This window comes from Ranitomeya imitator, chromosome 2, assembly GCF_032444005.1.
Source record: "Ranitomeya imitator isolate aRanImi1 chromosome 2, aRanImi1.pri, whole genome shotgun sequence".
NCBI lineage: Eukaryota > Metazoa > Chordata > Amphibia > Anura > Dendrobatidae > Ranitomeya > Ranitomeya imitator.
The window spans coordinates 29,566,651-29,593,932 of NC_091283.1; the positions used below are offsets into that span (position 1 = coordinate 29,566,651).

The following is a 27,282-nucleotide window of genomic DNA, read 5'->3' on the forward strand; positions in this document are numbered from 1 at the left end:
GCATGACGCCACGACCACCTATATGACAATGGTTTCTGGGCATCATACATGTAACTCTGTCACTGGATTTCACAATACAAACTGGAAATTATTCAGTCAATCTAAACCTGATGAGGCTGGTGTACTTACATCATTAATCCAGGTTAGAATTGCTGCTTAATATAAAAGGGTTTGAGCTAAATTTTGAAATCACTGATCACTACCAGAAAGAACTTAGCGATAGCCGGGACCCCCAACCTTACCGAGAACAGGGCTGTGAGGACGTCACAATATATGAGCAGGGATTGAGCATGCCCCCCTCAGTGCCACGCGTGATCTATGGGATTGTCGGAGATACAGAAGCCCTGGATTTGGCTTTTTATGGTGGTCCCATAGAGAATGGATGAAGAGGAGGAACGTGTGCCCAAATTCTGCTCCACTCAGACAGGGCTGTTCATAGTAATAATGATGTATTCAGAGCCCCCGGGATTGGGACCCATGAAGACATCGGACCCCCACAACCCCCCTGGCACTGACAGCTCCTCAGCGTCCTCCCTGCTGCTGCGAGAATGAAACCGGTTTACACGTCCGACATACACGGTCCGAATACGGAGCGGATCCAGATCTCCTGCAGTAAACGCAACAGCCGGATATAAATACAGTGGCATGCAAAAGTCTGGGCACCCCTGGTCAAAATGACTTATTGTGAACAGTTAAGCAAAATGATCTCTAAATGGGATAAAGTTAAAGATGACACATTTCCTTTGCATTTTAGGCAAAAAAAATAATCTATAGTCACTTTTTAAATTTTAAAAATTGCAAAAAGTAAATTGGGCCGATGCTAAAGTTTGGGCACCCTGCATGGTTAGTACCGAGTAGCGCCCCCTTTTGCAAGTATCAGAGCTTGTAAACAGTTTTTGGAGCCAGACAAGTCTCCCACTTCTTGTTTGAGGAATTTCCATCGATTCTTCCTTGGAGAATTCCTCCAGTTCTGTGAGATTCCTGGGTCGTCCTCCATCCTCTGCTATTTTGAGGTCCAGATGCAGATTTTCAATTTTGTTCAGATCAGGGGACTGTGAGGGCCGTTGTAAAGCCTTCAGCTACATTTCTGCAGATTTTTGCTGTTTTTCGCCAAATTTGTCTTTTAATTGGCACCTTTTTTTACAGTCTATTTTATGTGTTTGTTTTTATCTTCACCATTGGGCACATGGTTTTTATTTTCCAGATGTTTGCAGTCAATTCATCAATTGCAACTCTTAATCATTTTTTTTTTGTGCAACTTGTATTCTAGTTCCCCCTGGAATAAGTTTTTTTGGAATTGTGGATTTTTTTTTGTCATTTAAGCGAAACATGCAACTTGTTGCTCTGAAAAGTCACAAAAAGGTTAAAGACAAAATTAAAGTGGATTTTTTATTTTATGCAAAATTCATGAACCCACGTGCATCAATATGAAGGATATTGCACAAAAAAAGTCAATGAATGTGAGAAAAAAGAAGAAAGGTGATTCAGAAAAATCCCACAAATATTAATGATTTTGCAGGGAAATTGCAGTCTCCATGCATCGCAGTGGGATCACAATCAGCCTGAAGTTTTGTGGGGGAAACAGTTCAATCAAGTGACTGCTCATAAGGCCTCTTTCACACTTCCGTCTTTACAGATCCATCGCAATGCGTTGTTTTGGGAAAAAAACGGATCCTGCAAATGTGCCTGCAGGATCCGTTTTTTTTCCATAGATTTGTATTAGCGACGGATGGCCACACGTCGCGTCCGTCGTCCAACGGATCCGTCGTGTTTTGGCGGACTGTCGTCACAAAAAAGGTCCAATCTAACTTTTTTTGTACGTCGCATCCACCATTTTCGACTGCGTGTGCGCGGCCGAAACTCTGCCCCCTCCTCCCCGGACTGCAGAATGGGCAGCGGATGCGTCTAAAAACTGCATCCGCTGCCCACATCGTGCAGTAAATTCACAACGTACGTCGGCCCGACGCACAGCGACGGACCCGTACTGACGGAAGTGTGAAAGAGGCCTAAACTACCACAACATTGCAGTTTGGCCTAACCCTTAGGCTGGCATTAGATGGGCGTATTTGAGGTGTTTATATAGGGACGAGGATGGGGTATATTTCTATTACGCCACGGTCACACGCTCAGTATTTGGTCAGTATTTTACCTCAGTATTTGCAGCCAAAACCAGGAGAGGAAAAATCAGAGGAAAAATAGAGACGTCACTACTTCTGTATTTATCACTCTCTCCTGGTTATGGCTACAAATACTGAGGTAAAATACTGACCAAATACTGAGCGTGTGAACATGGCGTAATAGAAATATACCACATCCTCGTCCCTATATAAAGCAGACATATCAGTGCAGTTGTGGGGGCCTTTATCAGGCGGCGGGGGGCCTTCTGTGCTGATTACACTGCTGGGTCTGATGAAAACCAAACAAGAGGAGCCCCCTGTCTTTGTTTATACCCAATAGGGGGCATGATTAGCATACATCGCAGCAGCCAAAGGGTTAATACAGCAGGGAGCTGTCAATCACCGCGGGTCATTACACAAGCACAGCTGCTGTGTGCCCATGTCATCGCCATGACAGATGTAATCACGGAGGGACAAGAATCATTGCCCCGCTGTTGACGTGTACACAAGCGAGACAGAAAAATGAGGAAAGCTTAGAAAGGTCCACGAATCCCAAAATGTAGGGAATATAGAATTTAAAGGAGCAACACAAAGAAAAAAAAATGCTGCAAAAATGTTGTGAAACAGAGCAGTTGCCCATAGCAACCAATTTAATTCAGGCTTTTATTTTCATTTTGAGGCCTACACTGAACGCGATTGGTTGCCGGGGGCAACGTCTCACACTGTCTATAGGGCCTGATTCTTAATACTGTCACAAGGGGCACGAAGAGGCAAAATTACACACGGAACAGTACAGATGATGAAGCAACCATACAGCATCCGGCCAGTAGGACATACATTTATAAGCCAGGCTACATGGCCTGCAGCTCTCCCGCATCGGTGTAGAGTAATCCTAATAATGCATATACATTAGATGGGAGAATAGTCGGGACCACAGAACAGGACAGCGGAGCAGCAGCACTCAATGTCAGGCAGCAGCTGCAAAAGCAAGCAAGATTTTAGGATGTATAAAAAGAGAGAAAATCCTGTGATCCCAACATATTATTACCCCTTTATAAATCACTGGTGAGGCCACATCTAGAATATGGGATCTAGTTTTGAAAATGTCCTCTCTCCTCCTGTACTAGTCGGTGATTTGTATTGTGTAAGATTATTGTACATGTTTTTTATGTATACTCCTCTATCATGTAAAGCGCCTTGGAATAAATGGCGCTATAATAATGTTAGAGTCAGCTCAAAGACAGCAACTACGGTAGATGGACGGAGGCCGCTCATATGGTGAAAGGTTGGAAAAGTTGGGCTTTTTTATCTTAGGAAAAAGACACCTCAGATCTCATTTACACGTATAACTATGTGTGGCCAGTACAGCGGACGGCACAGGACTTATTCCGACCAAAGACCATACTGAGGACCACGGGGGAAACAATGGCGATTCCGACAGCTAAACAGGAAAGGGTTCTTTACAGTTATTGCAGTCAGACTGTGGAATGCCGCCCGCGAGAGGTAGTAATGGCCGACACTATAGCAGCTTTTCTAAAATAGCGGGATGCTTTTCTCACAAATGGCATTGTGGTTATAGATAATCTGATAATAGAGAATGTAGAGCTGGTGGAGAAATTGGACCTTGATGGACCGGAGTCTTCTTTCAACCTATATAACTATATGTTGCTGCAATGCGTGGACCCAGTGTAAGGCCGAATTCATACATCCATATATCACAGTAAGGATCGGCCACCGGTCTCCTAATCTGTTCTTGACAGCCTCAGATATGCCTATGAGGGTGTCAAGTTTGATTTTGGCCTTAAGGCTGGGATCACACATGCGAGAAACACGTCTGAGTCTCGCATGTGAAATCCAAGCTCTGGCGCCGGCACTTGGGAGCGGAGCGTGCGGTTCCATGTATTGCTATGCGGCCGCCCGCTCCGCTCCGGAGTGCCGGTGCCAGAGCTTGGATTTCACATGCGAGACTCAGACGTGTTTCTCGCATGTGTGATCCCGGCCTTAGAGGTTTTCCGGTTTCTGAATACCCGTGTTCACCAGCTGTAGTGTGTTTTAAAAACAAACTGTGCTTCTCCTCCCCTCCCAGGGTCCAGCACTGAGTCTCCACCACTGCTCCCAGTGTCTGATATTGTGCTGACATCTCATGGACAACGCTGCAGCCAGTCAGGGACGTGACCTCAGTCGCAATGCCTGAGTTAATGATACGGGACGCTTAGAGATACTGATTGAACCAAAACAGAGGGGGGTCTTGCACTTCCTAATCCATGGCTATACTTCTTAGCAGCACAGTGTCAACATCTCAAAGGATGGGGGGAGGAGGCAGGGAGTGTGCAAATACCTAATAGCTTGAGGTTCTTACTACAGGCAGACGTTTTGAGTGACAGTTTGGAGGGAGGACAATTCAAAAAAATGGGTTCACATGGGTGCACTATCAAATTAATTCACAGAGTATGGGAAAAAGTCAAACTCATTAGGGAAGTGAGTGGGTTCACCAGATTCTCGCCTATTTGGGACAACATTTATCTACCGGAATTTAGGCAGAGGGAGGGTTTTCACTTTTGGTCTGCAGCAGGTATTAAATGGCTGGGGCAGCTGATAAGTCAGGGCAGACTTAAAACATTTGAGGAGTTGCAGGAAGAATTTCAGTTGCCACGGTCTGAATTGTTCCAGTATAATCGTATCTCTCATGCTTATCAGGCACAGAATAAAAGGGGAGCCATAGTGGTACAGATTGATCTCATGATCGACTATATCCTTAAGAATAGCTGCACGAAGGGGGCGATTTCAGAAATATATGGGTTTCTACTTTTTTCTTTCCTGGAAAAATATCCCATCCGAGCCAAAGGGAAATGGGAAGCTGAATTGGGAATAATTGACAATGATAGATGGGAGTCGGTCCTAGAATATGTGCCCAAGATATCAATGAGTGAACCAGGCAGGCTATCACAGTTATTCGTAATCCATAGGGCCTATAGAACCCCTGACAGGTTGTTCAAGGCTGGGCTTAGGCAGAACTCGGACTGCCCTCGGTGCTCACAATCCCAGGCGGGGATATTGCATATGATGTGGCAGTGCCCTAGACTGTCCTCCTTCTGGATAGTTGTTTTAAATCGTATTGAACTGGTGTATGGATGTTCTGTCCCTAGGGTTCCACTGACTTGCATATTGGGATATGTGGAGGAAATTGTTACGGACAACATGTTTAAAATAGCTATTGCACGATTGTTATTCATTGCTAGGAAATTGATCGCCAAATTTTGGATTAGAGAGGAACCTCCAACAAGAAGAGACTTTCTTAAGCAAGCGGAGCATATACTTACTTTGGAGAAAAGTATCTACACCAAAAGGAATAAGCTGGACATCTTCCACAAGCTGTGGCAACCGTGGATGGACTTGAATTAGGATGATAAATGAGAATATAGGGAACCTAGTATTCAATGGAAATATAACGGATGTTTATTCAAATGGTTGTATGATGATGGGAAGTGGGGTGGCTCTGGCTGAGGTCTCGGGTTGGGCAGGGTGGGGGGGCTCTGGGTCGGGGGGGAAAAAGTTATCTGTAAATGTTTAATGAAACATTGCCATGAGAAATATTCTGATTGTTTATTCTTTGCGGATAATAAAAATCTATCTGATAAAAAAAAGAGATACTGATTGAATGCAGCGCTGCAGACACTGACACAGGGAGGAGCAGGAGAGACTCACCGCTGGACCTGAGGAGGGTGAGGGAAGCTATTGTTTTTTTTTTTTTTTTTTAAACTGCAGGCGGGGTACCGGGGTTTTTCACCTTACTAGTACAACACAACAAACATGCACGTACTTACTTTCAAAAGGGATGGCGCTTTACCTTTTATTACAGATGTGTTGGGCAGATGATTTTCTTGCACTTACTAATATACAAGGATTACGGGTTCTCCTCCTCCTCCGCAGGTTGCAAATTTCTCCTGATCTCAGGATGGCCGCTGATGGAGGAGCGAATGACCCGACCTGGCTGTCCGCCTCCTCCATTTATAAGGCTGCTTCTCTATTGCCGGAGGCGGATGGACAGGTCCGGTCACGCGCTCCTCCGTCAGCTCTTACCATTATTCCTCCCCTTCTTCCAAGAGCCAGAACTACAGCTAGATACACTAGGGCTTGGGTTTTCATGGCTGTAAACGACGTATTTCATTTTAGCAAAGAATGTATTGAAAAACGGGGAAACAAATGAAAAACCAAGACAATTCGGCCATTGTTTTTTTACAGTGTACATTGCCTGGTAGAAATGATCTGAAAACTTGGATCAACTCAGTACGATTATCGGCGATATCAAAATTGGATCATTTCCTTTTTTTAGTGATTACAAAAGTTTAGAAATTCGTCAAAAGAAAAAAATATCTTTGTGTTTCGCCATTTTCTATGACCTGTCATTTTTTATTTTTTCATTACTGAAGCTGTGTTTGCTTTTCGTGTGGCAATGTGAAGTTTTTATTTCTACCTTTATGGGGTGCTTACGAGGGGCACTCAAAATGGCACACCCCCGGGAACAGCTGCTTTAAATTCATATAAGGGGTTAACAAGTGATTGCGGCTCCCATCGCTGATGTTACGGGTCAGGCATGCCCACCACGGGTATCTGCACCCCCACATGCACCGTATTTATAAGGGGGATATTTTGTATTTGGTTTTAAATCCAAATGAGAAGCCATGTAAAAAAGTTTGCTCCAATACTCCTAGAATTAGAGGATGAACAACTGTGCAGCAGGATGTCCTACCGTTCTGAGTTCACAGCAACCATGCAGAGATATGCATCACTATAGCAACAAAACTGTTTGTAGCCTGACCCTGCTCTCATATTCCCTTTTATTTATCCCATACTTTTTCCTAACTTGCATTTAGTACATTATCAAGATTAGATCACACGTTTTGTTGCCGATTACCATGGAGACACATAAATCTGCAAAATAGCTGTAGACTTAAAAAAATGCATAAAAAAACACAATCAAAACAACATTTTTTTTGTATTCATAAAAAAGTATAAAACTGCCATTGTGTTAAAATGTAAATATAATATATTCATAAAAGTCACAGCCCATCACAGTGTTTATGAGCACGACATCCTCTTCTGATGCTTTAGTAGGTAGGACCTCTGCAAAAACACTTTCCCACACCCGGTACATATAAACGACGAGGTTTTGTTGTGAATTACTTTATGTCGGGTGACTTGGGACTGACTGGTGAAGCTTTTTCCGCACTGGGGGCAGAGGTACGGCCGCTCTCCTGTGTGAGTCCTTATGTGACAGGTGAGGGTCGACGAGTGAGCAAAACACTTTCCGCACTCGTTGCAGGTGTACGGTTTCTCCCCCGTGTGAGTCCGGAGATGTGTCACCAAACATCCGTTATATGGAAAACCTTTCCCACACTCCGGGCAAGTGTGCGGTTTCTCCTCAGCTCCAGAGTTTATAGGGTTGGTGAAAAACGAGACATCTATCATGGTCTTCTCCGAGACAGTGTCGGGATCGTGGCCATATGAAGTCTGTAGGAAGGAGCCATCTCCAAAAGACTGATCACTAGAGGAAATATCTAAATATGGGTTCTCGATAAATGAGAGGTCTTCAAGAGGCCAGTCATTTAGAGGGACTTCTGTAAGAAGCTTCTTCTTAAACGGCACCTCTCCAATGGGTCTACCATTGAACAACACATCAATAAGTGGCCTACTGTTAAATGCAAAACTTTCAATTGTCCTTTCCGTAGACAGGACAACTCCATTAGGACCACCGTTGACTGGGACATCTCGGACATGAAATTCATTCAATGGGATATTTTCACATGGCTTATCTTTGAGCGAGTCATCTGTCAAAAGCCTTTTGTGAAATGGATCATCTCCAAGGGAGACGTCTACTTCAGGCCTATCTTGAAGTAGGACATCTCCATGTTGTCCGTTTTTCAGAGAGCCATCGATGAGAGGACACTCACCAGGCTTATCCATATCAGGATTTCCACTATTGTCCTTGACAGGGTCCTCGTTTTTTTGGCTGTTCACTACAAGGTTGGAGTCATTTCCGCTCTTCATTTTGGCGATTTCAGCCAGCAGCTTCTCCTTCGCGTGAATTTTAAAATGCAAATCGAATCTGACTTTCTTGGTGAAGCATTTCTTGCACTCCGGACAGACGTACGGTTTCTCATCCTCGTGAAGTTGCCGGTGAGAATTAAGGCTGGAACTTTGACCGAAACGTTTGCCACAATCCGGGCAGACGAAAGGTTTCTCTCCGGTGTGCACCCTCATGTGCTTAATCAGGCAGCCGTTATACAGAAAGCGTTTTCCGCACTCGGGGCAGCCATGGGGTCTCTCCTGGGTGTGAGCTCTTATGTGTCTATCGCAGGCCGATTTTGAGCTGAACAGTTTTTCACATTCGGTACAGGGATAAAACTCTTCTCCGGCATGGAGCCGCAGGTGCATCTCGAAGTTTGACTGCTTGATAAAACACTGTCCGCACTGAGGACATGGGACGGGCTTGTCTCTTATGTGTAATAGATGATGTCTCTCAAGTCCCGACTTTGAATACAGTAATTTACCGCAATCTAGGCACGGCCATTGCCGGTCCCATCGATGAGTCTTCAGATGGGTTTCCAGCATTGACCGGGTGGTAAAACATTGGCCGCACTCCTGACACACGTGGATCTTCTCTTCTATGTGAAGTAGTAGATGCCGCTCCAAGGCAAGGTTATCACTAAAGCGGGCGCCACATTCTTGGCACACCGGGGTCTTTGGTTCGTGGACTTTCTGATGCTCGAAGAACTTGGAAACACTGGTGAACATTTCATGACACACAGGGCACAAGAACTCCAAGTCAGTGATTTGATCATGCTCAGCATCTTTGGGACTGTCCACTTCTTTACGCTGCTCGATACGAGGAGTCCCCGGAACTATAACCTCTTGGTGTGAAGTCGGATCGGTTTCAATCCTTTTCACGTACCATACATTTAACAGTGTATTGCTTGGAGATTCCTCGATGGTGGTGTTTTTTATTGGGCCAACAGAATCTTCAATAATCCGATCTAGAAAAAAAAGGAAGAAGTAAAACGCATCAATGAAAAGCCGCACTCCATATCAGCTGTCCATATGATGGCCGCCTCTCCTTCCTTACCATGATTAGTTCCATTGAGCGTGTTGGAATCCCAGTGAGCGGACGCCAGGGAATTACTGTCCGGTATAACCTGATCTTCATCTGCAAAATGGAAGAAAAGGGCATTTGTGAAATGCAACCGTAAAGGCTTATTGAATGTGAGCACACCAAGCATATGACTGCTTATATTACATGGTCGCTGTCGTTTCAACTGAAATTTGCATGAATCAACAAGTACAAAGAAATATAAAAAACACGAATATATTTCAACTGCAAAAAACTGCTCCTTTCTCCACTTATGAGACACTACTTCAGAGCCCGATATATTATCCATTCTTAAAAATACATCTTGGTCAAAACAAGACAGACTACCAGCTCACTGAGAGATCAGATCACTGCCACGCTCCATGGGAAAACGTATGCAAATTAGCTTTCCTAAAGAAAAAGAAGAAAACGCTCTTATAAGTGTCTCATATAGCTGCACACAGGTGGCGCTAGGATCGTCTTAGTTCTAGAGATGATAATTTGCATTAAAATATCTATATATATATAATTGTCTAAGGGTTTTTCCGTCTGTCTGTCTGTCCTGGAAATCCTGGCTCTCTGATTGGTTGAGGCCGCCAGGCCTCGACCAATCAGAGACCGGCACAGCATCGACATAGAAATCCCGCGTCTCTGATTGGTCGAGGCCACTAGGCCTCGACCAATCAGCAACGAGCACAGTGACGATGATGTCATAATGGTTGCCATGGCGACAATGATGTCATAAAGGTTGCCTCGACCAATCAGCAACGGGCACAGCGACGATGATGTCATAATGGTTGCCATGGCGACGATGTCATAAAGGTTGCCTCGACCAATCAGCGACGGGCACAGTCTGCCGCGAATTCTGGAATCATCATTGTCCATATACTACGGGGACATGCATATTCTAGAATATCCGATGCGTTAGAATCGGGCCACAATCTAGTATATATATAATTGCCTAAGGGTTTTTCCGTCTGTCTGTCTGTCTGTCCTGGAAATCACACGTCTCTGATTGGTCGAGGCCGCCAGGGCCTCGACCAATCAGCAACGGGCACAGTGACGATGATGTCATAATGGCTGCCATGGCGACGATGTCATAAAGGTTGCCTCGACCAATCAGCAACGGGCACAGCGACGATGATGTCATAATGGTTGCCATGGCGACGATGATGTCATAAAGGTTGCCTTGACCAATCAGCAACGGGCACAGCGACGATGATGTCATAATGGTTGCCATGGCGACGATGATGTCATAAAGGTTGCCTCGACCAATCAGCAACGGGCACAGCGACGATGTCATAATGGTTGCCATGGCGACGATGATGTCATAAAGGTTGCCTTGACCAATCAGCGACGGGCACAGTCTGCCGCGAATTCTGGAATCGTCATTGTCCATATTCTACGGGGACATGCATATTCTAGAATACCCGATGCGTTAGAATCGGGCCACAATCTAGTTATTTATCATCATCAAGGGCCTTCAGCTCGATCTCAAGCCATGGCGACTAGATGGATGAACGATCTGTAGGGAGATCGATCTTGTGCAAGTCCAGATAGGGCCACCAGGGTCTTCTCTGCCGTTATCTGGATTGTACCAAGCCATTGAGTTACTGATCTGCCCTTTTGCCTTCTTCCTTCTATTCTTCCGACCATGATGTCCTTCGTCAGTGATTGTTCTCTTCGTATGATGTGTCCAAAGTAGGCAAGTCGTAGCTTGGTGATCCTTGCTTCCAGTGACATGTACGGCTTGATTTGTTCTGTAATTGATTTGTTTTTCTTGCCATTCATGGCATTGATAACATCCTTCATCAGCACCACAATTTGAAGATGTTAATTCTTCTATTGTCTTGTTCCTTTATCGTCCAGGTTTCGCATCTGTATATTGCCAATGAAAACGCCAAACAATATACGAGTCGTGTCTACAGTGAAATGTTCCTCGATCTGAAGACCTTGTCCAGTGACTTCATTGTTGATTTGCCCACAGCTAATGCATACCTTATATTTCAGGTGACTTTTTAGAATAGTTATGTGTGTACAGGAGAAATATCACTAATTCCGGCCAGTACATGACCTGTGTTCTACATTTTGACCAGTTTTCCCCTCTGCTGGTTCCAGCACCAATTTTCATCGGTCTTTTATCTCGTTAGTGGAGACTAGTTGCCATGATGTCTCTCATACACGGCACATACAAATGTGAGGTTCCTGCTCTCCTGTCTGTATGTAGCACTTGTCCATAAGCAGCATGGAGAATATTATGCACCAGTATTGAGCAGTGTAGCAGTGAATCCAACTCTGAAGTGAGATAAAACATTTGCTACAAACTACAAAGATCTTTTTGTATCCTTGTCTCTCTCAAAGCTGTGTGCTACTCATTCCTCCTCCCCCCTCCATAAAGTCTAATAGGCAGCTGTAATCTGATCCCTTAGGCTACTTTCACACTTCTGTCCTTTAGGGGCCGTCGCAATGCATCGTTCTGTGGAAAAAAAACGCATCCTGCAAAGTTGCCCGCAGAATGCGCTTTTTGCACATAGACTTGTATTACACACGTTCCATACGTCGTGCACTGGATGCGTCGGCACTTGGCGGGCCGTCATATCGAAAAAACGTTCAAGGGAACGGTTTTTCGTACGTTGTGTCCTGCATTTCCTACCGCGCATGCGCGGCCGGAACTACCCCCCTCTTGCCCGTGACTTTACAGTGGGCAGTGGATGCGTTGAAACACTGTCTGCTGCCCACGTTGTGCAGAATTTGCACAATGTCCGTCGGTACGTTGCGCCAACCCCGTACCGACGGAAGTGTGAAAGAAGCCTTAGTCAGCTGGCAATCTGTTTTGACCAAGATAGATAATAGATGGTAATTTCAGAAGGCAAGGAAGATGAGAGGATGTTTCTTACACTTGCTTGTACTATTAATGTGTGCAGTTTGTTTAAATTTAATGGGGACCTGTCAGCATCCCCCCCCCCCCCCCCGTGCCCTCCAACCATTCACTTATGTGTCAGTTAATTGCCTGTAGCCAGCCCTGTTTTTAGGTAAAAATTAGGTTTAAAAAAGCATTTATATTGTTCATGTATTCTATGCTAATCAGGGCTTTGACTAGTCGATGGAGGGTTTATTTCCCAGACTAGTCGGCCCTCTTTCCATGTTAGCACACCCCTGTGGGCGTGAGAACATACTTTGCAGGAGTTGTCGTCATCGCCAGCCCCTGCAAATCTCGCGCATGAGCGCCGCTAATTTCAGTCTCTGAAGCCGGGTGTACGCTTCCCGGCCTCAGAGGCGGACACTGCACATGACCGGAAGTTCAGAAGATGGCTTCTGGTCATGTGCAGTGTGTGCCTCTGAAACTGGGAAGCGTACACCCGGCTTCAGGGACATAGTGACGGTGCCGTAATGAGCGGCATGAGTGTCGATGACGCCGCTCATGTTACGTCATCACGCCCGCAGGGAAAGAGGACTGATCTGGGGCAACTAACGCCCCATCGACTAGTCAAAGGCCTAATTAGCATAGAAAACAGAGACAATATAAAGGCTTTTTTAAAGCTATTTGTTACGTAAAAACATTATACAGGACTGGTTAGGCAGTGAATTTACGGATTCATAAGTGAATGGTGTTGGGTAGGAGGCCATGACAGGTTCCCTTTATAGGAAATCTCCATCCTGACACTGAAAAGCAACATACACTTACCTTCTGCTGCGGCTGGCACAGCAGTCCACCCGTATCTGAGAACGCCCTGTGAGGAGGTGGTGTGGTAAATCTGAACCGTGCCATCTCTTCACATTAGGTAGGTGTTTAGACTTACCAGTGCCTCCATCTTGGATGCAGCAGGACTAGAGTGCCCGGTTTGAGCGAGGATGCACCAGGTAGGGCAAGTGGACAAGACAAATGTAAAGTAGCCTTCATTGCCAGGTGGAAGAGTCACTTATACGTATCAGAGTATATCTGGCGTCCGTCACAAGCGATCAGATATGCCGAGATCTGCACTAACGTCCGTTATATCCTCCCTGAATATCTACAATTATGAAGATTTCCCGCCATCTTCAGCCGTATGGAAAAGACTGAAGACCTCCCTAGGGAGAATCTTCCCGGCACTCACCCACATCCATCATTTGCTTCTTCTCACTCTGATCTTCACACTTCACCAGTGTCCTCATCTGCAGATCGGCTGTAGGGGTTGTGTCCGGTTCCACACAGAAACAATCTTCATAAATGGAAAAAAAAAATGGAAAAAGCAAAAGACTGAGAAATGAGTGCGATAATCATCAAAAATAATCACGAAAAGAAAGTAAAAATATAGTAAGATTGTGAGTTTTATGTACCTAAGGTCTCAAGTTCACACTTGATCAGTCACAAGAAGGCACCAAAGATGGCAGTCTACAAAGGAACCATGTTAAGATGCACTTACAGGAGCTCCCTCCTGGTCATCAGCCCGTGTACACAGGCTGGCAATCACAAAATGAACCAGCAAAATGCTGCTACGTCATAGGAACAAATCATTTATGCTGCAAAAAAAAAATCATTGTCATGGGCAGCAGATGGCTCCTGTGAGCAGGAGATGTGCCGCAACACCATGATATTACATGGGGACAGATTATTATATCAGTGATTGTTCTGTCGCCATGATTGCCCTTCAGCCCGTGTAATCAGGTCAGGAAACAAGTGCCGATCTATTGTAGGAGTTGGATTGCTGATCATTTAATGACCTAGAATTGGCAGTGTGAACGCACGCTTAGCCCTGTGCACATGTTCACTCCATTGAAATGAATGCGTTTCTGAAACAGTTAAAGGTTTTTTCTTGTTTTTTTTATTGCCTCCCTCCTGCTGAAGTTCAATGATAAAAGACAACCTGTAGGTTACTCTCCCTCCCCAGGTCCAGCGCTGAATCTCTGCTGCTACTCCCTGTGTCCGTTATAATCTGCAGCGCTGCAGCTAATCAGTGAGGACAGCTGCTTTGAGTGGCTCGTGCTCTCTACTCAGGCAGAGCTCAGTGATTGGCTGCAGCGCTAATGACGTTACGTCAGAGCTGCAGACAATAGCAGACACCGGGAGCAGCGGTGGAGATGGAGACAAAACACAGCTTGTTTTTTCTTTGCCTAAAGACGGAGTTTCTGAAAACTTAAAACCCCTTTAATCAACATAAAACCCCCCACATTTCTCCTGCTCAGGGTGAAGGAATCAAGACACCGACATACATCCTTCTGTACTTACCAGACGAGCCATCGTCGTGTTCATCATCTTCATCCTCCTCTTCCTCATCCTCCTCCAGCTCCTCACTCTCGTCATCGTCAGAATCCACGTATATATAATCTGTACAAAGCACACGGCGCTGCCAAGATTACTCTGCGCTCATCAATAATCTGCAGCGCAATGTGCGATCGTATAAAATATGGGCAGCGCTGTACCCTCTGAACACTCAAAGGGGTTGTACGGGATTACAAAACCACGGACCGTGTCCGATGCTGCAGCTCCAATACACAGAAGTGACCTGCAGTAGCGCTTACATGCCATCAGCAGAGGGGGCGCTGTTTTTGATCTAGTTGTCATGTATAGGGATGAGTGAATATACTCGTTACTCAAGATTTCTCGAGCACGCTCGGGGGTCCTTCGAGTATTTTTTAGTGCTCAGAGTTTTAGTTTTTACATCTGTTAGCCAGCATAAGTACATGTGGGGATTCTCTAGCAACCAGGCAACCCCCACAGGTACTTATGCTGGCTAACAGATGTAAATCATTCAGCTGCAGCAATAAAAACTAAATTTGCGAGCACTAAAAATACTGGGAGGACCTCCGAGCGTGCTCGGGAAATCTCGAGTAACGAGTAAATTCGCTTATCACTAGTCATGTATTGTACAACCCTGTAACACATCCTGGCATGGGTCATACATTTTGCACTGGAAAAAGTAAAATAAACAGCGACATCTGCAGATGAGAATATTCTCCATGGTGGGAATCTCATGCATTGCGCTTGTACCGTTACACACTGGTCCCGTGGCCCCTAGTGACCAAAGACCCAAGCGGAAGCGGGCTGGAAGCAACCAGACAGTACGGGGAGGCGAAGGAGAAGGGCAAGCGAGACGCCCCGGGTGTACTCCTACAGACAGCCGGGTATGGTCAGTGAGGTCGCAGCAGCAGGTACCGGCGGTGTTTGGTTTGTTCTTACCCAACGCGTTTCCGTCCTCCCGCGCCGCTGCCTCCCTGACATTTTCCCGTACACGCGGCTCCGGTAATGACGACACCTCGGAGCCCAAATATACACAATCTGTAAACAGAGAAATCCACAGAATATTATCCCGGACAATCATCGCTCCCAGGTCAGTATTATGTGACGCACAGTGCGGCAGATACTCAGGTCCGGGATTATTGGCCGTGGCCCGAGTGCGATCCTGGGCTCCACAATAGTTGTGTTATGTAGTTTACCAAAGTAATAACCCAACTAATAGGTGGAGTAACCTGAGAGGAGAAGTGTAAAGACGCGACACTGATCATCCGGAGCATTAGGACGCTCTCGTCTAGGTTTCCACTGTCTAAGTTGTGCGGTTTTGGTAAATCAGCCCCAATGTGTCCGCGTTCCCGTTCACCCACCTGAGAGGTCGTCATCTTCTATCTCGGAGCCGTCACTTCTAGTAGATTCTCTTTCCTGTTCCGAGTCAGAATCAATTTCCAGGTAGATGTAGTCTGTGCGAGAAGAACAAGACGTCACTGGACTTCTACCGGATCGTGGACTGGGAGGCGCTGAGACGCTGAACTTAATGGGGGCGTTTATTAAAGGCCTTCAGGGGCGCATCACCGACAGTGCACACCGATGGTTTAGCGGCTGAACCGTGCGCCCTGCTGCTTGTAGACAACTTTGCCTCCCGGCATCGGAGGAGCACAGACACTGGCCGGATCCATGGATCTGTGCAGCGCTCACAAGCTCTATAGAATAGACCTCAGAAGTGCTGCATCTTTGCCTAGGAGATCGGCCACTTCTATTAAACTGCAGAGGTGGCTGGTAACCTAGGCAACAAGCAGTATATGATTATATCCCTCCTTTCCTGAGAACAAAGAGGAATTTTAATAAGAAATAAATTGGAAAGTTTCTCGCTCTTACAAGCACTTTCACAATTTTCCAATTTTACTAGTGATGAGTGAGCGTGCTTGGGTAAGGTGTTATCTGAGCATGCTCATGTCCTAATCAAGTATTTTTGGCTTGCTCGAAAAAAAAAAATGCTCAAGTCGCCTCAGCTGCCGAATGTTTAACAGCAGCAACACATGCCGGGATTTCCTGTTTGTTAGACAATCCCCTCGTTTTGCAGCCGCAGAGACTCGGGCAGATTTTTCAAGCATGCCGAAAATACTCAATTAGGACACGAGCATGCTCAGATAACACCTTATCTGAGCACACTTGCTCATCACTAAATTGTACTCTTTTTTATTATACAGCCTATTTAAGTGCTGTGTGGTAAAAAAAAGGAAAAAAAATGTTGCAATCATTTTAGATTTTTCAATTTTTTCTAAAAAAACGGATGGGGTGCCAAATAAGGAGAATATCTTCTTTTTGCACAGATGAAAGTTATTGTTTCCTGCTAACAGCCACTTCAGACAAATCGTCCGATCCACCGGTTTTCATCCCCCCATAAAGATTTTAGCATTCAGCGCGTCTGGAAAACTGACCGGACTCGTCGTCATCAGTCGCAACCTCCGGGAGCTGAGCGAGGATGTCCGGCCTTATAATGACGTAATCTGCAGGTATAAAGAACAGATATTAATCATCTGTATGAAACGGAAGGCGGAATATTACACACCAGCACTGAGCCCCCGGCCCCATTCATCACTGCATTTCCTGCAGGTTTTTGGAGTGAATACTTCTGAATTAAAGAATTTTCATCCCCCGATTTGCGCCTTTTTTCCAGTTGTATTTGTAGTTTCGTTCATTTTTATTTTTTACGGCACTGTGACCTTTACAGAGGTTTTAGACAGTTTCACGAAACACAACTTTTTATAAAGTCATGACGTTTGTCGCAGCTCTACGCCAGCAAGTCTACGTACGTCAGCTATTGTTTGCCACACTTTACAAAATCAGATAAGGACAAAAAAAAAAAAAATTAGTAAGTTAATCAAAATATCGATCTTTCCATAAAATTCATGATTCGCGTGCGCCATTTTGATGAATTTGTCAGCGAAAACTACAAGTTAAAAAAGAAAAGGGACTTAACAAAACGCAAATAATGAATGGGGTCTTGAGGAGCAAAAAAAAAAAAATATTTTGTTTTGTCAATGTACGGAATAATATGGGGCCTCAATCATTTCTACCAACCACACGTTCATATAGGAATGTTAAAGGTGATGTGACCCAGATTTCTTTTCTGTTCTCGGTCCTCCGCTCGGACAAGTAGCAATGATTTCGGGTTAACGCCTGTGGCTGGCTGCTATGCTCAGGTCTCCAGAACGGGAAGCCGTCTTCGTAACCACAGAATGAGCAGTCATTGCTTCCTGTCCCACCGGAGAGACCCGCAGCAGAGAGAAATGTACGGGTACTGATTATGGGTGCATTACGGGCGATTCCAGGGAATGGGGACCTAAAACCAAAACGTTTCACACCCATTCATCGCACTTACTGATGGGGGTCTCCCCGTCGCACAGTCCCCGATCCTTCACACACGGCTCCTTCCCTCGTTCAATCCGGGATATTATTTCTGGCTTCAAGTAGAAACTCCCTGAAATCACAAGAGGTCAGATGAGTGACGACGCGGGCGCCATGATGGACAGATTACATGGGAGTCTGACGGCAGGAAATGAGCCCTCATCGGGTGAGCTCCGCTGGGTGACCGCTCCCGTGTAACATCTGACCATGGAAGCATCAGGTGAGCTCCACGGGGTGATCGCTCCCGTGTAACATCTGACCATGGAGGCATCGGGTGATCTCCGCTGGGTGATCGCTCCCGTGTAACATCTGACCATGGAGGCATCGGGTGAGCTCCGCCGGGTGATCGCTCCGGTGTAACATCTGACCATGGAAGCATCGGGTGAGCTCCGTTGGGTGATCGCTCCCGTGTAACATCTGACCATGGAAGCATCGGGTGAGCTCCGCTGGGTGATCGCTCCCGTGTAACATCTGACCATGGAAGCATCGGGTGAGCTCCGCTGGGTGATCGCTCCCGTGTAACATCTGACCATGGAGGCATCGGATGAGCTCCGCTGGGTGATCGCACCCGTGTAACATCTGACCATGGAGGCATCGGGTGAGCTCCGCTGGGTGATCGCTCCCGTGTAACATCTGACCATGGAGGCATCGGGTGAGCTCCGCTGGGTGATCGCTCCCGTGTATCATCTGACCATGGAGGCATCTGGTGAGCTCCGCTGGGTGATCGCTCCCGTGTAACATTTGACCATGGAAGCATTGTGTGAGCTCCGCTGGGTGATCGCTCCCATGTAACATCTGACCATGGAAGTATCGGGTGAGCTCCGCTGGGTGATCGCTCCCGTGTAACATCCGACCATGGAGGCATCGGGTGAGCTCCGCTGGGTAATCGCCCCCGTGTATCATCTGACCATGGAAGCATCGGGTGAGCTCCGCTGGGTGATCGCTCCCGTGTAACATCTAACCATGGAAGCATCGGATGATGCGCAGTCTTATAGCCACGTCATGTTCGCTCTGTAGAGGATTCGTCAAGAATTTCCACAACAGAAGGGGTTAAATGTGCAGTAAATCCGCAGTAAAGTCAGACATGTGGATTTTACTGCCAAAGCAGAGGAGGAAAAAGCTTGCACATATCGATGCAGCTTTATAGAATTACTTTTGTTACAGGGATGCTACAACCTATGCACAGGTTAAGGGATAACTCCTAGATCAGTGGAAGTCTGACTGCTGGGACCAGCGCTGCAGCCAATCAGTAGCTCCGTGCCCCTGCCTGAGCAGACAGCATGAGCTGCTGAGCTCACTGATTGTCTATAGCATCAACAGCGCTGCAGACAATAACAGACACCCGGGAGCAGCGGGGGAGACTCAGCTCAGGACCCGGGAAGGGTGAATAAAGCTCTTTAAAAAATAAAACAAAACAGATGTGGTGGAAATGGAAACCCCCTTTTAGCGCTGCTTCCTCACCTAGGGAGCAGACATCGGTGTAATTCTCCATCATCACCTCCTTGTAGAGCCTCTTCTGCTCCTCGCCCAGGCAGCCCCATTCCTCTTCAGAAAAATACACCGCGATATCCTCAAAATCGTTAACGCCTACATCCTACGACAGAGAAGACGGCAGCGATTAGTGCATAATAATTACTAATGGAGACACCGGAAACTTCTCCATTGTGGAGCCGCACGGCCATCATACACAAGGCTCTATATACTGTCGTCCATGGCCTGTAATAGCACAATCTTCACCCCGAGTCTTCACTCTCTGATCTGTTGGATTTGGCTTTTTTGGGGAAAAAAGTAAAATCAAAGCAACTACGGACACAAGAAAGATGTCTCCAGGCCTGATAATAATGAGGAGACAGGACAGAACTAGAGGAGCACGTGAGGCCTGGAAGACAGAACTAGAGGAGCACGTGAGGCCTGGAAGACAGAACTAGAGGAGCACGTGAGGCCTGGAAGACAGAACTAGAGGAGCACGTGAGGCCTGGAAGACAGAACTAGAGGAGCACGTGAGGCCTGGAAGACAGAACTAGAGGAGCACGTGAGGCCTGGAAGACAGAACTAGAGGAGCACGTGAGGCCTGGAAGACAGAACTAGAGGAGCACGTGAGGCCTGGAAGACAGAACTAGAGGAGCACGTGAGGCCTGGAAGACAGAACTAGAGGAGCACGTGAGGCCTGGAAGACAGAACTAGAGGAGCACGTGAGGCCTGGAAGACAGAACTAGAGGAGCACGTGAGGCCTGGAAGACAGAACTAGAGGAGCACGTGAGGCCTGGAAGACAGAACTAGAGGAGCACGTGAGGCCTGGAAGACAGAACTAGAGGAGCACGTGAGGCCTGGAAGACAGAACTAGAGGAGCACGTGAGGCCTGGAAGACAGAACTAGAGGAGCACGTGAGGCCTGGAAGACAGAACTAGAGGAGCACGTGAGGCCTGGAAGACAGAACTAGAGGAGCACGTGAGGCCTGGAAGACAGAACTAGAGGAGCACGTGAGGCCTGGAAGACAGAACTAGAGGAGCACGTGAGGCCTGGAAGACAGAACTAGAGGAGCACGTGAGGCCTGGAAGACAGAACTAGAGGAGCACGTGAGGCCTGGAAGACAGAACTAGAGGAGCACGTGAGGCCTGGAAGACAGAACTAGAGGAGCACGTGAGGCCTGGAAGACAGAACTAGAGGAGCACGTGAGGCCTGGAAGACAGAACTAGAGGAGCACGTGAGGCCTGGAAGACAGAACTAGAGGAGCACGTGAGGCCTGGAAGACAGAACTAGAGGAGCACGTGAGGCCTGGAAGACAGAACTAGAGGAGCACGTGAGGCCTGGAAGACAGAACTAGAGGAGCACGTGAGGCCTGGAAGACAGAACTAGAGGAGCACGTGAGGCCTGGAAGACAGAACTAGAGGAGCACGTGAGGCCTGGAAGACAGAACTAGAGGAGCACGTGAGGCCTGGAAGACAGAACTACAGGAGCACGTGAGGCCTGGAAGACAGAACTACAGGAGCACGTGAGGCCTGGAAGACAGAACTACAGGAGCACGTGAGGCCTGGAAGACAGAACTACAGGAGCACGTGAGGCCTGGAAGACAGAACTACAGGAGCACGTGAGGCCTGGAAGACAGAACTACAGGAGCACGTGAGGCCTGGAAGACAGAACTACAGGAGCACGTGAGGCCTGGATGACAGAACTACAGGAGCACGTGAGGCCTGGAAGACAGAACTACAGGAGCACGTGAGGCCTGGAAGACAGAACTACAGGAGCACGTGAGGCCTGGAAGACAGAACTACAGGAGCACGTGAGGCCTGGAAGACAGAACTACAGGAGCACGTGAGGCCTGGAAGACAGAACTACAGGAGCACGTGAGGCCTGGAAGACAGAACTACAGGAGCACGTGAGGCCTGGAAGACAGAACTACAGGAGCACGTGAGGCCTGGAAGACAGAACTACAGGAGCACGTGAGGCCTGGAAGACAGAACTACAGGAGCACGTGAGGCCTGGAAGACAGAACTACAGGAGCACGTGAGGCCTGGAAGACAGAACTACAGGAGCACGTGAGGCCTGGAAGACAGAACTACAGGAGCACGTGAGGCCTGGAAGACAGGACAGACGTACAGGAGCACGTGAGGCCTGGAAGACAGAACTACAGGAGCACGTGAGGCCTGGAAGACAGAACTACAGGAGTATGTGAGGCCTGGAAGACGGGCCCGGACTACTCACCATCACTCAGCACCGGCTCCCCTGAAACCCGGATTCTCTGAGAACAGAAGAGTTGCGATGTCAGTATTTCCAACCACTGGACAGAAACCCCACAGGACGGGTCATAGTGGCCCCAACATGTGTACTGCATGTAGTCCATTCATACCGGAATACAGGAGACCCCTGTGATAATGGTTGCTGGGGGTCCCATGGAGTATGTATGCATGTGTGCACAATTTTTAATTTTGGTGGTTTACTTATTTTCTGAAAATCCATTATTTTACAGCAGCACCTGCGCCATTTTAATCTCCACTAAGTATGAATGAATCCCAGATGAGGTGCTGAACTCTCCGCATACAGGACGGATGTTCGCTGCGTTACACATCTGGGATCGCTCGCATAGATATCACTGTCAATCACTGATGGTAGCAATTAAGGGGGTTCTTCAAGAAAGTGATGAAATGGCCCTTCACATATTTCAAACAGCAACCCGTCATAGTCACGTATCAGGACAGGCAGCAGTCCGAAGAAAAGCAGCTAAGACTTGTCTCAATGACAGAAGAGCGGCGGCGTCAACACCCGTAAAGAAGGGCTGTAACTAAAGAAGTAAATCCTCACTGAGCAGAGGATGAGGCTGGAGAAAAAAAGAATCCTGTGTGCTCAGTCAAGATTTATTTCTTCTCCTGTCACAGCCGTTCTCCTCGGCTCACTGGTCATTGCTTACGATACAGCTCCTCTGTCACTGAGACACAGGTATTGGGCGCAGCGCATCCTCAGACCGCAGACTGTCCTGATACAGGGCTATGACGGGCTACTGTTCGAAATACGTGACGGGGCCATTCTATATGGAAGTGCCCCGGTGGCCCCAGCAGAGTAGCCCCATGCGTGCGTGTGAGATATAGGGGAGCTGCTTTAGAATTCTGTGAAGACCCCCATTGCCGCCATCTCCAGAGAAGTCCAGCCCCCGTTAAGGCTTCACAAGAAAGCGTCATCGTCCCTATATCCGTCAATACGGGGGTACTGCAGTATACGGGACAAGCGATCAGATGGCGGCGGGTCCGAGTCCACTAAAATAACTGAAAATAAACAGCAAAAAATGAAAAAGATCAAAACATCAAATTTGCGGGTTTGTCGGTCGCCGCTCACGCCCCATAGCGATCAAAACGTGGTATTGGTATGTTCCCTCATCCGGTACCACTAAAAGCAGCACCTTGTCACATACAGCAAGCTCCATCAGCAAGAGAACTACAAGTCCCAGCACCGCAGCGGCAGAAAGCACTAAGTTCTGCATGTAAAGTAGGGAAAGTTTGCATAAAGTGCAATTAGTGAAGTCCCGGGGCGTCCAGTGCAGACGGTGCGGCGCTGCATGGTGCGGTCACCCAGGGACTGAGCAGAGAGCCGGCGTCCTGCACGCATGAGCGGCCATTAGCGCAGGCGTCACGTGACCCGCACACCGCACATAAATACACAATAATACCAGAAATCACATCATACCTTTCTGCAGCCGCAAATCACAACGTCACGTGACTCAGCCGCCTCCCGGTTGGTTCCCTTAGGTGTGACGGCCTTGCCGCCGCTATGATCTCTGGGAAAGGTAGTTGACCTCGCCATAGACGGCATTAATAACAGCGCGTCACGTGGACTACGATTTCCAGAAGCCCTAGAGGAGGGCGTGGTCAGATGACTTGTAGGAGCCAATGATTGTTCAGGATTCTGATTTGGGCGGTAGATTTGTTTGGGCGGGAAGTATAAAAGAACTGCCGATGTTTAGCCTCTGCCAGTGTGCACACTGCCTTTGGAAAGTCCTTCCTTCAATAATATTGTTGTGTGCTGTGCCTCACAGGGCGACCTTTATCAGTGCAGAGAAGGGAGAGGAGTCGGTTTATGTAGTGAATGGTCGTGTAGATTGATCTAATCTGTAAAATGTGATAGTGAAAAAATAGCAGTCGCTGAGTCCAGGAACTAATAGAAGACTTTAGATTTAACTTTAAAGGGTAGAAATGCATAGTTATAACATTATTTACTATTTTCCGTAATAATGAGGTAATTATAGCATTTTTTAATTCCGCAGTTTTCAACGTTTTCTGAAAAAAAAAAAGTAATTTTAATCGTTTTAACAGTTTCAGCCCATCGGCCACAAATAACCGGTGGACCGTCACAGGTCCCTGCAGACCGGCTCCTACCAGTGCGTAGTCCGATGTGACTTTATTGTGGCACAACGCACATATGATTGCTGTGTACACTACATGGCATGTGGGAGAAGGGGTCAGATGAGACCAAAGGAGAGGTTTTTAGGCTAAATACAAAACGCTACACACATCACCCTGAAAACACCATCCCCACCGTCGCACGTGGTGGCAGCATCCTGCTGTGGGGAGACTTCTCTTCAGCAGGGGCAGGGAAGCTGGTCAGAGGTGATAGGAAGATGGATGGAGCTAAATACAGGACAATCAAGGAGGAAAATCTGTTATAGGCTGCAAAAGTTTTGAGGCTGTTGTAGGTTCACCTTCCTACAGGACAACGACCCTCAACATACTGCCAGACCGAAATGCCATTGGCAATCTGTGGCAAGACTTGGAAAATTGCTGTTCACAGACATTTTCATCCAATGTCACAGAGCAAGTGTGCAAGAATGGGGCAAAAATGTCACCTCTCGATGTGCAACTCTGGTAGAGACAGACCCCAAAAGGTGGTCGTACAACGTATTGACTCGGGGATGAATACAAATGTACCTCACAGTTTTTAGATTTATATTTTTAAAATAATTAGAAAACCATGTATAATTTCCTTTACACGTCACGTACAGTATATCACATAAATACATTACATTTCTAGGTGTAACATGAAAAAATGTGGAAAAATTCACAAGGTATGAATACTTTATCAAGGCACTGTATAGCCATCTGCTGATTCTTAGCTGTCCCATTATTTATACACTTAACCAGTTCAGACTTGGGCCGTTTTGCCCTGTTCTTGACCAGACACATACTCAGGTTTTGGCCTCTATGCACTTTTACAGCTCTAAAAAATGTTCTCATTCGGAACCGTCGAATAATTTTTGCCTAATTTTTTTTTTTACAATACATGGGGCTTAATTTTTATATAATTTTTAGAGTAAATCCGAAAAATTCAGCCCTAGTAATATAAAGGCCCCTTCACATTAAGGCTACGTTCACACTAGCGTTGGGCGACACAACGCACGCAAAAACGCGGCAAAACGCACGCAAAAACGCTGCGTTTTGCGAAGCATGCGTCGGTTTTTGCCGAAAATCGGACGCAAGAAAAATGCAACTTGTTGCGTTTTCTTGGTCCGACGCTTGCGGCAAAAAAGACGCATGCGTCCCCCATGTTAAGTATAGGGGCGCATGACGCATGCGTCGCCGACGCAAACCCGACGCACATTAGCTTAACGCTAATGTGAACGTAGCCTAAGCGACGCTGCAGCGATACCGACAACGATCCGGATCGCTGCAGCGTCGCTGTTTGGTCGCTGGAGAGCTGTCACACAGACAGCTCTCCAGCGACCAACGATCCCGAAGTCCCCGGGTAACCAGGGTAAACATTGGGTTACTAAGTGCAGGACCGCGCTTAGTAACCCGATGTTTACCCTGGTTACCAGCGTAAAAGTAAAAAAAAAAAAAAAAACACTACATACTTACCTACCGCTGTCTGTCCTCCAGCGCTGTGCTCTGCACTCCTCCTGTACTGGCTGTGAGCACAGCGGCCGGAAAGCAGAGCGGTGACGTCAACGCTCTGCTTTCCGGCTGACCGACGCTCACAGCCAGTGCAGGAGGAGTGTTCTGCCCATCTTAATGTGCAAAGAGTTAATTATCATGTTATTCAAGTTGTGGCCACTGGAGGTCATCAGTTGCCTACTTTTCATGTTGTTTACCAACCTTTCCCTCCTAAGAGCAATGTCTTATGGGTTAGTTCCGCCCACATTCTTCTTGTGAAGACAAGCTTCAGTAGCCATTTTTCCTGAGATCTGCAGAGAGGCACACGTGCTCCTGTCTCGCTTACTTTCTTACCCCTGTCCTAACGGATCTCGGTACGTTTATAAAGGTTTAATGCATCTTATGTTTGTGTTAGTATTTAAGCCTTATGCAGCTCCTATAGTCAGATATAGTTAGGCAGATGTACTTTGCAGCTTGCAGTTAGGTTAATGTGTACTCTGCATTTAGATAGATGCATTCTTGTATAGAATAGGGCAGTGCTGTTAGAATTACTGTGTAATGCACTCTGTATAATTCTTGCTGTTATGTCCCAGTTATTTATGTGATTGCACCCTGTATGTGCATATACTGAAATGCTGTTATTCTTTACAGTTTTTCACCAGTCATCCACTATGATCAGTCATCCACTATGATCAGTCATCCACTATGATCAGTCATTCACTATGATTATTCACTGAACATCCACCTTGTACATCAACATCATTCACTATTTGATCATCTACTATGAATACTGTCCACCATTGTTGTTCAACGTTATAGTTTTGGTTATCATCACCCTAATAAATAAGACTTAAGCATCAACACAGTCTGTTTACTGGGATGTGGATGAAGGTTTAGCCGTATGTTGGAATCCACACAGCATCCTACGTGGAGGAAGGCAGAACAAGGAGTGCAGAGAAGCTGAGCGCCGGGGACAGACAGCGGTAGGTAAGTATGAAGTGTTTGTTTGTTTTTACTTTTACGCTGGTAACCAGGGTAAACATCGGGTTACTAAGCGCGGCCCTGCGCTTAGTTACCCGATGTTTACCCTGGTTACCAGTGAAGACATCGCTGGATCGGTGTCACACACGCCGATCCAGCGATGTCCACGGGAAGTCCAGCGACGAAATAAAGTTCTGGACTTTGTTCAGCGACCAACGATCTCCCAGCAGGGGCCTGATTGTTGGTCGCTGTCACACATAACGATTTCCTTAATGATATCGTTGCTACGTCACAAAAAGCAACGATATCGTTAACGATATCGTTATGTGTGAAGGTACCTTTAGTTATATTTATTCTAAACATATCAACCCTCCCGATTCTTTATCAAGATGTTGCATCACTGATGTGAAGAAATGCTAGACTGCTACACAGCAAAGCTTCCGCTCCAGCATTTCTTCATATCAGTGTTACGACATCTTGATTAAAACCCGAAACACTGAGAATCATTATTTGTTACAAGAAGCGCAGAATTTGATTTACTCATGAGATAACCTTGTATGATGCACCATCTACTTGAATAAATCACTTTATTTGCATTACCTGTACATGATTTGAGGGTGTCCTCCCCCCTGTATACTTAACCCTTTCTGCCTCCAATATAAGTGCGCTGTTCTTGCCAGTGCTTCCTAGTCTGTAGATGCAAAGTGCTGGTTTAGTCTTGTGTATTCATCAATCGATGAGGTAATAGCCATGTTTGACTTCAATGGAGAGGGCCTGACATCTGGTATCCTGCCAGATCTCATGCCAGCTCTTTACTCTGCATTGACACTTTCGAACGTCAGTGCAGAGTAAAGTGTGGACAATCCAGACACTTGTAGTCTATAGGTGATACAGAAGTAGTTAAATGGGACCTTTCACCAGTTTTAGCATTTTAAACTGGCCATATCATGGAATAGCTGCTACAGAGCTGAATAAAACATATGTATGCACACATGTATACGGTATGTATTGTTTATTTCTCAGCTCCGTTATGGAGAGATTCACATGTAAAGATTAGTTTCTAATTTCTAAAATGTAAATAAA

General features: G+C 46.6%; 1 protein-coding gene across 2 annotated transcripts; it reads right to left on the reverse strand.

The window, feature by feature from the left end:
- Positions 1 to 6,939: 6,939 nt before the first annotated feature.
- LOC138661550 (zinc finger protein 665-like) lies at positions 6,940 to 23,154 on the reverse strand. 2 transcript variants are annotated; one of them, XM_069746349.1, is made up of 11 exons: positions 23,039 to 23,154; positions 21,566 to 21,602; positions 19,325 to 19,457; positions 17,838 to 17,936; positions 16,894 to 16,962; positions 15,823 to 15,915; positions 15,401 to 15,499; positions 14,450 to 14,548; positions 13,338 to 13,442; positions 9,241 to 9,321; positions 6,940 to 9,151 (listed from the first exon to the last, which is right to left on the reverse strand). In XM_069746349.1, exons 2-11 carry the CDS (start codon positions 21,566 to 21,568, stop codon positions 7,197 to 7,199), a joined length of 2,736 nt encoding a protein of 911 aa, XP_069602450.1. In that variant the 5' UTR covers positions 21,569 to 21,602; positions 23,039 to 23,154; the 3' UTR covers positions 6,940 to 7,196. The 2 variants fall into 2 exon arrangements, with proteins under 2 accessions (XP_069602450.1, XP_069602451.1); XM_069746350.1 differs by lacking the exon at positions 23,039 to 23,154 and adding an exon at positions 22,755 to 23,022 and having other exon boundaries at positions 7,092 to 9,151.
- Positions 23,155 to 27,282: the final 4,128 nt, after the last annotated feature.

Excerpts from the sequence above, each read along its gene's own strand:
- LOC138661550 (XM_069746349.1), bottom strand. Across the intron at positions 17,937-19,324 it reads CACCGATGTCTGCTCCCTAG|GGAGTTTCTACTTGAAGCCA; the intron begins GTGAGGAAGCAG and ends TTGTGATTTCAG. Across the intron at positions 16,963-17,837 it reads CGACGGGGAGACCCCCATCA|ATTACGTCATTATAAGGCCG; the intron begins GTAAGTGCGATG and ends TTATACCTGCAG.